The 13,671-nt window shown below is 33.1% G+C and overlaps 1 protein-coding gene across 1 annotated transcript in view; it reads left to right on the forward strand.

The window, feature by feature from the left end:
* Positions 1-13,671, forward strand: part of BANK1 (B cell scaffold protein with ankyrin repeats 1) — a 485,106-nt gene that overhangs the window by 144,686 nt on the left and 326,749 nt on the right. Inside the window, exon 6 of the mRNA XM_044681628.1 lies at positions 8,413-8,515. Coding sequence (XP_044537563.1) covers positions 8,413-8,515 — 103 coding nt within the window. The remainder of the gene's footprint in view (positions 1-8,412; positions 8,516-13,671) is intronic.

The following is a 13,671-nucleotide window of genomic DNA, read 5'->3' on the forward strand; positions in this document are numbered from 1 at the left end:
ACAGAAAATTAAAAAAGGTATCTGTAGCCTTTCCTAATTAGAAAGTCTGTCCCAGATGGAAGGTATTTTCTTATTCAGAAGGATCTGCCATTTTATTAGACAAACAACTAAAAAAATCATATCTGGAGTAAAAAGAGCTACAGTGTGTTCTCATTAAAGTCTGATAAAGTCTAATGAAAAAGTAAATAAGAAAGAAGTCAAGGAGATTAATAGAATCTTACATAAACTAAATATGCTAGATATCAGGAGAGAATCAAATAGGAATAGAAAGGCATACACCTTCTTCTCAGTGGTAAATGGTACCTCTGCCAAAATTAACCATATATTATGGTACAAAACATTACAGTTAGATGTAGAAAAGTAGAAATTGTAAATGCTTTCTTTTCAGACAACAATACAGTAAAAAAAGATATCCCATTTTGAAATAACCACAGAAAGGATAAAATATCTGGGAGTATACCTGCAAAAGGAAAACTAGAAATTATGCAAATATAATTTTAAAATACTTTTTACATAAATAAAGTTAGATTTATATAATCAGAGAATATTAATTATTCTTGAAAGGGCAATGCTAATATAATCAAAATAAAGATCCTACCTAAACTAATCTATATATTCAATGCCATCCCAATTAAATCACCAAATATATATGTGTGTGTTTGTATGTGTGTGTTTATGTGTATATATATGCCCAAAAAATAGGAAAAAAAGAATAACAAAATTCATTTGGAAGGAAAAAAGATCAAGAATATCAAATTAATTGATGAAAAAAATGTTAAAGAATGTTTAGAAGTACAAAATTTTAAACTGTATTATAAATCAGAAATCCCCCAAACTATCTGGTACTAGCTAAGAAATAGAGAAGTAGATCAGTGCAACAAAACAGACATGCAACAAATGGTAGTAAAGGAATATAATAATTTTGTATTTGATGAAAGTATATATCCAAGTTTGGGGGATAAGAATTCACTATTCAGTAAAATTACTGGGACAACTGGAAAGTAGTTTGGCAGCAACTAGGTAGAGACTAATATCTTAAACCATTCACCATGATAAGATCAAAATAGATACATGACCTAGACATAAAAGGACATGGAATAAGCAAATTAGACCAGGGAACATATTATCTATCAGATTTATGGATAAGATAGGAATGTATGAGTAAACAAGAATGGACAGCATTGAGAGTTGTAAAATGGATAATTTCAATTCTATTAAATTAAAATTTTCTGGACAAATAAATCTATTATAGCCAAGATTATTAGGAAAGCAGAAAATTGAGGTCAGATGCATACAAGTCTCATTTCTAAAGTATAGAGAGCTTTTTTCAAATTTATAATAATAAGAGTGATCCTCTAATTATGAATGATCCAAAGATATGAGCAGACAGGTTTGAATGAAGAAGTCAAAGCCATATATAGGTTTATGAAAAAATCTTCTAAATCACTACTGATTAGAGAAATGCAAATCAAAACATTCTGAGATATCATCTCACACCTGTCAGATTGGCTAAAATGATAAAAGAGGAAAATGACAAATGTTGGAAGGGAAGTGGAAAAATGGGGACATTTATTCACTGTTGATGGAACTGGGAATAGATTTGACCATTTTGAAAAGCAATTTAGCATAATGCCTTGAGTTATAAAACTGTCTATACTCTTAGACCCAGCAATGCCATTGCTGGATCTGTTTCCTAGAAGACTAATATAAAAGGAAAATAACCTATATATTCTAAAATATTTATAGCAGCTCTCTTTGTGGTGGAAAAGAACTGGAAATCAAGGGTATTCTCATCAATTGGGTAATGGCTGAACAAATTCTGGTACATCATTGTGATGGAATAGTACTCTACTGTTAGAAATGGTGAGCAGACTGATTAAAAAAAACTTGGAAAGTCCAGCATAAAATAATGAAGAGTGAAATGAGTAAAACCAAGAGGGTATTCTCTACAGTTAACAGAATTTATATTTGAAGAATAACCTTTGAATTTCCACCACCAGAGAATGACCTGATAAATACAAACACCTAAGACATCATTTTTATATACACATCTTTTTGTCAGGTGTAAGGAGATATGATACCAGGGAATAAATTCAATTTATTTTTTTTGTCTGATAGAGCCTTTGCATGAGAGTAGTACTTTAGAGAATCTTAATAGGAAACATATTATGGATTCACATCTGGTACCTATGTCTAGGAAAATAATATTGATTTTCAGTGGGACTTTAGAAGTTATCTAATCCATCTTACATATGAAATATAGTTATTTGTCTTCAGATCCCCACATCTTGTGTTTTTGACCCTAAAACTAGTCATTTTGATTTTTAAAAAGGGCAAACTAATTGAGTGAGACTGGGGGAATGAAGAAAAGGAGAAAGACCGTCAACAGCTTCATATAGTACAAGGAACAGATAGATTCAAGATCACTCCAAGAAGATGTGCTGCTGCAGCATCCTTTGTGGAAGGGATCATTTTAGATGGACAACAGAGGAGCTTACTTCTTTAGCTTTCTAGTTTATCTCATTATTCTGGCTAACTAGACAGAAAGGGTCCTTATAGTTTGGAGTCCTACGTTAATATTTTACTTAGCTCTAGTTGTGGCTCAAGTCTTTGGAAAGAGACAGCAATAATATGAAAATGGCATACGACTGTTCAAGGAAGGAGAGGGGAAAATGAAATTGTTCCATAACCATTAGCACCAGTCTGCTAAACAATTAGGGGGAAGAATTACAATGGCAACAAGATCAATCTTTGATTACATTTTTTTTTAGTTTTCTATCTTATTCCTAATTCCATAGGTAAATACAATTGAAGGAAATTATACAGGCTGCAAACTAGTTGTATTCCCAATTGATGTTATTCAACCTCAATAAGACGGTGATCCTTTCATTTGTCCATTACTAACTAGCTATTGTACTCTTCAATCCCCTATTCTGAAATTTAACATCTCCCCTCAATATCCTGAAATAGCTGACTTTTTCTTACTTCCAGAAGTGTATCTCATCTCTTCCTCTCCTGAGAAAATCAAATTCATCTTCAATAGTCACCATATTGTCCTTATGCTACACCTTCAAAGTCTCTCTTTGCCCTTCTGCTCCAGTCTCTGAGGAAGAGTTAACCTTTCTTTGTCTAAACCAAACCTTTTATTCAGGTCTTTGGCATTACACCATCAAATCTTCCATGAGAGCTTGTTATTTGGATAATAACTTCCTTAATCTTTAATCATTTCACATCAACTGATTCACTAGTTAAAACACAACTTTCATCTCTTCTCCCTCCCCCAATGCCAAAATCCTAGCAAAAACAAATTTTCTATAACCACCAGAGCATATCACCGGTTTATTATTATTTCTTCTCCCAATCACCTCTTAATCTTTTGTAATCTTGTTTCCAACCAATTGATATACTGAAATGAATCCACCTACCATAACAAGTTACTTCTTAACTACTAAATCTATTAGTCTTTTCTTACACTTCATTCTCCTCTTTGGAGATGTTGGTACTATTGACCATTCATTCCTCCTGGATACACTTTTTTCCCTTTTATATTACTTTGATACTTTATATTACTTCCCTTTGCAAATAGGAAGAACATGTAGGTCTGAGGAACCGAGTTGAAATCCCATCTTTCATATGTTTACTAAATGGGTGACCTTGAGCAAATCATTTGCCTCACCTAAATTCATTCTCATTCTAGACTTTGATTTCTAGTGAATTATTGTCTGTAGGCATGAGGGCTTTTGATTGTGGAGAACTTTAAATACCAAGCTATAGGATTTAAAATTTATTCAAAAAATACTAAGGAGTCACTGAGGATCTGAGTAAAGAAGCAGTAAGTTTAGACTTGCATGTAAGGAATATTTATTTAGAACATAGATTCTTGGTCTATTTGTGTCACAGAAACCCTTTGGCAGTCTTGTGAAACACCTTCTCAAAATAATAAATGAAGCAGAATATATAGAATTACAAAGGAAGCCAATTATATTGAAATATAGATTAAGAGCCCTTGATGTAGAATAATGGCTTGTATTTACATAAATCCTTTAAGATTTTAAAGTACATTTGATCCTTACAATAGGTGTCATTGTTCCCTTTTTATTGGGGTTCAGTAACTTGTCTAAGGTCACACAACTAACAAGTGTCAGAGGTTGGTCTGTCCTGAGTCCGAAGTCAATATTCTTTCCCCAGAAAGTGTGTATCATTAAAGGAATCAATGTGAATGATGAATTGAAAGATGAATTTGCTGATTGAGGTTAAAGCAGAAAGAGCAGGAATCCAAGAAGACCAGTCTATACTCTGTCTATCCAAGCATGCAATAATGATGACATAGAGTAGGAAAAGAGAAGAGAAAACTCACATTTGAGATTTCACAGTGGTAGAAATGACAGATCAAAGATAACACCAAGGTTTCAATCTTGGATGTCTGGGCAAATGGTTGTACTACTCATCTAAATAGGGAAGTCACAAGTGGGGAACAAGTTCAGAGGGAAGATTAAAAAGCTTCTTTCATCAACTTAAATTAATTAAACTTCTTTTGAACATAAGTTTGAAGCATTTTAATTCAATCAGTTAGAAATTAAGACACCTAAGTTTAAGATTTGGATCTGAAGTTCAGGAGAAGGAATAAAACTAAAGATATGTATTTGTAAGCCCCCCTCATATAAATCAGAGTTCTTCATCTTTTTTCTTTAGAGACTCAGAGATGTCCTGGTAAATGTTTAGCAACTAGTTCTTGGAAAGAAAGGATAGATTCATGACCTGTTTTTAAATTTAATCTGCATAATAATCTCTTTCCATCATTTAAGTTTTGATAATAAGCAAAGCAGTAAACCAAACCCTGATTTGTAGTATATGCTTATTTCTGAAGCATGAATGCTCACACTGAAAATTTAAAAATCAGTTCTTGGTAAATGAAAATGAGATGGCTCCAGCAGACCTAACCCAAACTGATCTATTTATTTATTATTTTTATGCATTTATTAAGTCTAACTATGTACCAGGGCACTGTGATTAGTGCTAGGGAAACAATTAATAAGAAGAAAGACATTCCTTGCCCTCAACGAGCTTACAACCTATTGGAGAGAGGTAACACAAAATAAGTCAAGAAAGTGTGAAAAGTGGAGGATGGGTATGGGAAAGAGACCAAGAGGTCCTCAGTACAAAGGTATCTTCTTCAGTGGAGTTAAAACTAGGCAATTGAAACTTTGCACACACTACTTTGTTTGGTAAGGTCTCTGGACCCTTTCTCAGATATAGGTTTTAATTGTATGAAGTAAAATACATAGGATTACAATGAAAAACAATTATGGTGACATAGTTATGAAAGTATTTAACTTTTTTAAAGTTCAAGGCCCTCAAGTTAAGAACCCATAATCTAGAATCTTGAAGCAATGACTGTGAATGAGATATGCAAGGGATAGAGAGTAATAGGGAGCAGATTTTCAAGAAAACACAGAATTTACCAGAACAACGTTATCTACATCATTGAGTCCCCAAAGAGTTTTCTCTGAAATTCTAATTGGAAGCAGCAAATGAATAGTAGAAGTTCATTGAAAACTCCTAAATCTTACCTGTGTCTTACTCTTCATGCAGGCTCTCCCCCCTTTCTGCATTTCTGGACATCCTGCTGAAGTGTCAAAGAACCAAATTATAACTAGTTTTCACAGTTGTGTTATCACCAGAAGCTATAGGGTAACAACAGAACATGCCAAGAATTATTCAGGCCAAATGAAACCTTTCAGAAAATATGGCATATTCCCTTATAAAAGACTCCAACAATTCTCTAGAAAAGTTAGTTTTTGATGCAGCAGAAATGAATCGAATAGTCTAAACATTCTCAGTTTCCTAAAGACAGATTCATTCAACACTCCAATCACTAATGATACCAAAGGTTGGACTTTTCCTCTGTGGATCTGCAAGGGTGCTCAAGTGGGTCTGTAGTACTATACACTGTAGTCAAGAGAGAAGCAAGCAGAGCAGACTGTTCACAAGTAGACTTTTCCTTTTCCCTTTCTGGAAGTTCATTATATAAGCCCACTCTGGATGAAAGTTTTGTAGACTGGCCAGGTATGACCTCATATAGATTAAAAGGATTTTCATTTACTGGCTTTTATTTCTAAGTGAATTGTTGATAAATGGTTGGCAACAAAACAAGCTATGCATTCTGATCCAGAAAGCTTGCTTAGGAACATTGAATTTTCCACTCAATATTTAGGTGTCTTCTCAGCAAAGGATGCCATCTTGGTAAATGAAGAGATAAAGCCTTTTCGATCATTTGTTCCAATTAATGATAAGAATTACTAATGTGTATACATGGATACATGCCTAAGTCTTTATCCAAGGAAGTTCAAACCATGAATAAAAGGGGGAAAAAATCTCTGCCCCTGCATTCAATTTCCTCATCTCATTAAGAATTTGGAGAGTTTGGATTTAAGGGAAAATGAATATGATTTTAAACACATTGTGATTTCTTGATCCAGAGATATGAGGAACAGGAGTGATCATTAATCACAACTTAAGGGAACAGAGGAGTAGAGATATTGACAACATGGTCAATTAACACTTTTCAAGCCAATTAGTTTTGCAGGCTCATGGGATTTTTTAGCTGATGTGGAATATTACACTGTTGAAAGCATATCTATAATATTAAAGAACTGGAAACCCTATATATGAATTATACCCTTGATTCTTTCTTTATTTCAACATGTCTTAGGAGAAAACTATCTCTCCACACTCCAGTCAACTGTTGAGTAGAGGTATAATATAATTTTTCAGACATCCCATTGCTCCCTGTGATACATCATTATCAAAAATTATGTAGATATACATTTATGTATATATTTAAATATATAAAATTCTCCTCAAAAATCAATGGATTGTGGGAACAAGTTGCTATTAGAATTCCTATAAGTTCTAAATGGCCAGTGTAGGCATTGCCTCTTTTCTAAACATACCTCACCCATAATGCTTATTTGTGACAGTTCAATATCCAGTTCTCCATAGGTTGAAACTTCATTATTTTATATAAATTATATAGAATGATATCTCTAGAGCTGGAAGGGATCTCAGATACCATCTTGTCCAACTTTCTCATTTATTTAACAGATGAGAAAACTAAGGTCTAAGGAGGTTGAATAACTCATACAAGGTCTTCGGAGTTCAAATTTGAACCCAAGTCCTCCAACTCAAAATCCTGTACCTTTCTACTATACAAAGATAGTCCTCTGAATTCTTTTTAAAAAGTCATAAAACTTCTAAAACTTGTATCTTGTACTATCTTTTTTTGCTTACTTAAATAAGTTTATTTATATTTTGTTATTCTTTTTTTTAAACCTTTATCTTCCATTTTATAATCAATGCTATGTATTTGATCCAAGGCAGAAAGGCAGTAAGGGCTAGGAAATGGGATTAAGTGACTTGTCCAGGGTGTCACAACTAGGAAGTATCTAAGCCCAGATTTGAACCCAGGGCCTCTCATTTCTAGGCCTGCCTCTCAATCCTTTGAGCCAACTAGCTGTCTTTCTGTTATTTATTCTTCATGCAAACTATAATGTTATTAAGATTTTCTAAGGGCATTTATCTCCCATAGTTACCAAATATTAGAGAAAATAATTACTAGGTAATAACAAAATTCCATGCTTCTCATGTCCAATTTTTCCAGATTTTAATTATTAGATAATATCAATTCCATCTCTACAATGAAATCTTTGCTTACCCTTGCAGGTTGGGAATTATTTTTCTTCTCAGAATTCCCATAATACCTTTCTCTACACATTTCTAATGAAATTATCATGTAATTTTCTAAAAATTGTTGATATATTTTGTTTTTATATGGAAAACATTTATAGATTCCTCCGACTTCATGAGAGATATTTTTGTAATAAATATGTAAAACTAATGCTGAAATCAATAACTAAAGTGTATGTAACATTCTCCTTCTCTGCCCCAGTTTTCTTTTCAAGGGAGATGTTGATAAAATGAATCACTTTTTACACCTGGGAGTTTGGCAAGCCTGTAGAATATAGTTATATAATCTCATTTATTTAAGTTATCAGTATTTGTGTTTGTGAGACTTTGTGTTTAATGAGGTTAGGGGCTGTGCTTTTTATAAATTTTGCATCTCCCCTAAGTGCTTTATCTGCAACAAATACATAACAAATGTTTAGTGAATAAATGAATTAATGTGATGAAAGAGTCATGTATCTTTTAGATTTACTTCAAACATCTTAGTATTTTTAATTATTACATAATTAGAGTGATAGGATATTAGTATAATTATAAGAATTTAAATATTACTAAAACATATAGAATTGCATTTAATGAATTGTAATTGTATTGCAATGAAAATGAATTGATTTACAAGCCACCATGGTACTCATTTCCCCTTTTCTCCCCCATATTTATTTGAAATAGGCTTCATTAGAAGAACTTGATACTATTCTCACTTCAGTATTCAAAGCTGAGATACCACATTATGATTTCAGAAATCTTCAACAAGAAATGCAGCACCAAGAAAGTGAGTACTTTTCACCTATAAAGCTGGACATTTTTGTGCTTATAACTTACACAGTTAGCTAAAGGTAATACCAAAGGCCAAGGATGCAATGCCCCATAGGCAATAATATTGTTCTGACTGTTTTTGCCTATATTTAGCATTCTCTTATGTTATTTGACATTCTAGTCATATATGCCTTGCCTATATGCTTCAATTAAGCATGAATCTTACATTTTTAGATATATTTCAAGTATTGTTTTCCTTCATTTCTTTTTACATTTACTTTTCATTATTTTAAGTGTGACTATTTACAATTAATAGAATATTGTAATTATAAAAAATAATCTATTCACTTTCTTATCAGATATTTGGAAAAAAATTTATTAGAGGAGGAGGGAAACATTTCATTGCTGAAAATTTTCAATTAATTTCTAAAGCAAAGAATTAGAAGAAAAGTCTATTATTTGAGCTCAGAGCAGCAGGAATCATGTTTATTCTGGGATCAGTCATGCTCGAGGGAGTTTGGTTCAATCTCTGAGATCACAGACTAGGTTACACCAATCAGCTAGAAAATGGGAAATTTCTTCTTTGAAATAGAAAATTTGGCTAATGGAGGTTCTCAGAAACTGGGCGAGACAAAAAAAGGAATTGAATGTATTAGATATGAGAAAGGAAGTCTCATTTTCCCTACAAAATGAGGTAGCCGAGCTAGATTATTGCCAAGGTCCCTCATAGCTCGAAAATTCCATGTCTGAAATTCTGTTATCATCCAGATTCAGTGAAAAGAGTCCCAGCAATTTTCATTTTGCCTAAACTCTTAATATTATTTTAATATGATATTAATATATTTTAAATCATTCTGGGGGGATTTAAGAACCATCCTCTTAATTTTGAATAATCTGTATTCTCTTTCTTTCACCCTATTCACATGATCTGGTCAATGAAAGCAGCAGCCATTATACAATCATTGTCTTCGGCCAGTTAGATATATGTAAGGCTAGTTTAATGGTAACTGACACCAGCTATGAAGTTCTCCTGGTCATTGTTGAGGTATAAATCTAGACACCCACCCTGATGGTTCATCAGACTAGTTGTATTTCCTTTTCTTTTTTTTAAATTTATTTATTAAACACTTGTTAAAATTCATTTTTTAGAAAAGTTAACATGGTTACATGATTCATGCTCCTACTTTCCCCTCCCCCCCCTGCAATCCCCCCAACCATGGCTGATTGCACATTTTCACTGGTTTTAACATGTGTCATTAATCAAGACCTATTTCCAAATTGTTGGTAGCTGCATTGGAGTGGTAGTTTCGACTCTACATCCCCAATCATATCCGCCTCAACCCATGTGTTCAAGCAGCTGCTTTTCTTCTGTGTTTCCTCTCCTGTAGTTCTTCCTCTGAATGTGGGTAGCATTTTTTACCATAAATCCCTCAGAGCTGTCCTGTGCCATTGCATTGCTGCTGGTACAGAAGTCCATTACATTTGATTTTACCACACTGTATCAGTCTCTGTGTACAATGTTCTAATTCTGCTCCTTTCACTCTGCATCAATTCCTGGAGGTCTTTCCAGTTCACCTGGAATTCCTCCAGTTTATTATTCCTTTGAGCACAAGAGTATTCCATCACCAGCAGATACCACAATTTGTTCAGCCATTCCCCAATTGAAGGGCATACCCTCCTTTTCCAGTTTGTTGCCACCACAAAAAGCACGGCTATAAATATTTTCATACAAGTCTGTTTATCTATGATCTCTTTGGGGGTACAAGCCTAACAATGGTATGGCTGGATCAAAGGGCAGGCATTCTTTTATAACCATTTGAGCATAGTTCCAAATTGCCAGCCAGAATGGTTGGATCAGTTCACAACTCCACCAGCAATACATTAGTGTCCCAGTTTTGCCACATCCCCTCCAGCATTCATTACTCTCCCCTTCTTTCATTTTAGCCAATCTTATAGTTGTGAGGTGATACCTCAGAGTTGTTTTGATTTGTATTTCTCTAATTATTAGAGATTTAGAACACTTTCTCATGTGCTTATTGATACCCTTGATTTCATCATCTGAAAATTGCCTATTCATGTCTCTCGCCCATTTATCAATTGGGGAATGGATTGATTTTTTATACAATTGGTTTAACTCCTTGTATATTTGAGTAATTAGACCCCTGTCAGAGTTTTTCGTTATAAAGATTTTTTCCCAATTTGTTGTTTCCCTTCTGATTTTGACTACATTGTTTTTGTTTGTACAAAAGCTTTTTAGTTTGATATAATCAAAATCATTTATTTTACATTTTGTAATTTTCTCTAACTCTTGCTAGGTATTAAAATCTTTCCTTTCCCAGAGATCTGACAAGCAAACTATTCTATGTTCAATCAACTTATTTATAGTTTCCCTCTTTATATTCAAGTCATTCACCCATTCTGAATTTGGTACTGCTAGGCCCCCTTCTTTCATATTTTTTTCATTATTTCCCTGGATATTCTTGATCTTTTGTTATTCCAAATGAACTTTGTTATAGTTTTTCCTAATTCAGTAAAAAAGTTTTTGGTAGTTTGATAGGTATGGCGCTAAATAGGTGAATTAATTTGGATAGAATGGTCATTTTTATTATGTTAGCTCATCCTACCCATGAGCAATCCAATGTTTTTCCAATTTCCAATATTTTAATTGTTTGGAAAGTGTTTTATAGTTGTTTTCGTATAATTCCTGTGTTTGTTTTGGTTGATAGATTCCTAAGTATTTTATATTGTCTAGGGTGATTTTAAATGGTGTTTCTCTTCCTACCTCTTGCTGCTCTAATGTGTTGGAAATGTATAGAAATGCTGATGATTTATGTGATTTATTTTGTATCCTGCAACTTTGCTAAAATTTTTTATTATTTCTACAAGCTTCTTAGTTGATTCTCTAGGATTTTTTAAGTAGACCATCATATCATCTGCAAAGAGTGATAGCTTAGTCTCCTCCTTGCCTATATTAATACCTTCAATTTCTTTTTCTTTTCTAATTGCTACTGCTAGTATTATTAGTACTCTGTTGAATAATAGAAGTGATAATGGGCATTCTTCTTTTGCTCCTAATTTTATTGGGAAGGCTTTTAATTTATCCCCATTGCATGTGATGCTTTTTGATGGTTTTAGGGATATACTCTTTATTACTTTTAGGAAAGGTCCTTCTATTTCTATACTTTCCAGGGTTTTCAATAGGAATGGGTGCTGTATTTAGTCAAAGGCTTTTTCAGCATCTATTGAAATAATCATGTGATTTGTGTGTGTTTGTTTGTTGATATGGTCAATTATGTGGATGGTTTTCCTAATGTTGAATCATCCTTGCATTCCTGGTATAAATCCCACCTGATCATGGTGGATGATCCTCTTGATCACTTGCTGGAGTCTCTTTGCTAGTATTCTATTTAAGATTTTTGCATCTATGTTCATTATGGAGATTGGTCTGTAGTTTCCTTTCTCTGTTTTTGATCTAAATGCTTTGGAATCAGTACCATATTTGTGTCATAAAATTCATGTCCCTTCCCAATATATCATTTGGGGAATTGCTTAATGTTTTTGTGCAGTTGATTTAGTTCCTTATAAATTTGATTAATTAGACCTTTGTCAGAAGTTTTTGTTATAAAGATTTTTTCCCAGTTTGTTGCCTTCCTTCTAATATTGCTTGCTTTGGTTTTGTTTGTACAAAAACATTTTAATTTAATGTAATCAAAATCATTTATTGTACATTTTGTAATTTTTTCTAAGTCTTGCTTGGTCTTAAAATCTTTCCTTTCCCAAGGATCTGACAAATACAGTATTCTGTGTTCACCTAAATTGCTTATAGTTTCCTTCATTATATTCAAGTCATTCACCGATTCAGAATTTATCTTTCTGTAGGTGTGAGATGTTGATCTAGACCCAATCTCTCCCATATTGTTTTCCAATTTTCATAGCACTTTTTGTCAACTGGTGGATTTTTGACCCAAAAGCTGAGCTTTTTGGGTTTATCATAGACTGTCTTGCTGAGGTCACTTACTCCCAAGTCTATTCCAGTAATCCTCCCTTCTGTTCCTTAGCCAGTACCATAGTGTTTTGATGACCATTGCTTTATAGTAGAGTTTAATATCTGGTACTGCTAGACCACCTTCCTTCACGTTTTTTTTCATTATTTTACTTAATATTCTTGATCCTTTGTTCTTCCAAATGAACTTTGTTATTTTTTTTCTAATTCAGTAAAAAAAGTATTTTGGCAGTTTCATAGGTTTGGCACTAAGTAAATAGAATAGTTTGGTAGGATGGTCATTTTTATTATTAACTCATCCCACCAATGAGTAAGTAATATTTTTCCAATTGTTTATATCTAGTTTTAATTGTGTTGAAAGTTTTTCATATCTGTGTTCATAAAATGTCTGTGTAGGTCTTTGCAGATAGATTCCTAAGTATTTATTTTTTCTAGGGTGATTTTAAATGGCAATTCTCTTTCTAACTCTTACTGGTGGGACATGTTGGAAATATAAAGAAATGCTGATGATTTACGTGAGTTTATTTTGTATCCTACAACTTTGTTAAAGTTGTTGATTACTTCCACTAGCTTTTTAATTGATTCTCTAGCATTTTTTAAGTAGACCATCATATCATCTGCAAAGAGTGATAGCTTGGTATCCTCATTGCCTCTTTTAATACCTTCAATTTCTTTTTCTTCTCTAATTGCTACTGCTAATGTTTCCAGTACAATTTTAAACAATAGAGGTGATAGTGGGCATCTGTGTTTCACTCCTTATCTTATTAGGAATACTTCTAATTTATCCCCATTGCATATGATGCTTGCTGATGGTTTAGATATATACTGTTTATTATTTTTAGGAAAGACCCTTCTATTCCTATAATTTCCAGTGTTTTCAATAGGAATGGGTGCTGTATTTTGTCAAAGGCTTTTTCAGCATCTATTGAGATAATCATGTGATTTTTGTTGATCTGCTTGTTGATATGGTCAATTATGTGGATGGTTTTCCTAATATTGAACCATCCTTGCATTCCTGGTATAAATTCCACCTGATTATGGAGGATGATCTTCTTAATTACTTGCTGGAGTCTCTTTGCTAATATTCTATTTAAGATTTTTGCATCTATGTTCATTAGGGAGATTGGTCTGTAGTTTTCTTTCTCTGTTTTTGATCTAAATGCTTTGGA

Source organism: Gracilinanus agilis, chromosome 6, assembly GCF_016433145.1.
Source record: "Gracilinanus agilis isolate LMUSP501 chromosome 6, AgileGrace, whole genome shotgun sequence".
NCBI classification, from domain to species: domain Eukaryota; kingdom Metazoa; phylum Chordata; class Mammalia; order Didelphimorphia; family Didelphidae; genus Gracilinanus; species Gracilinanus agilis.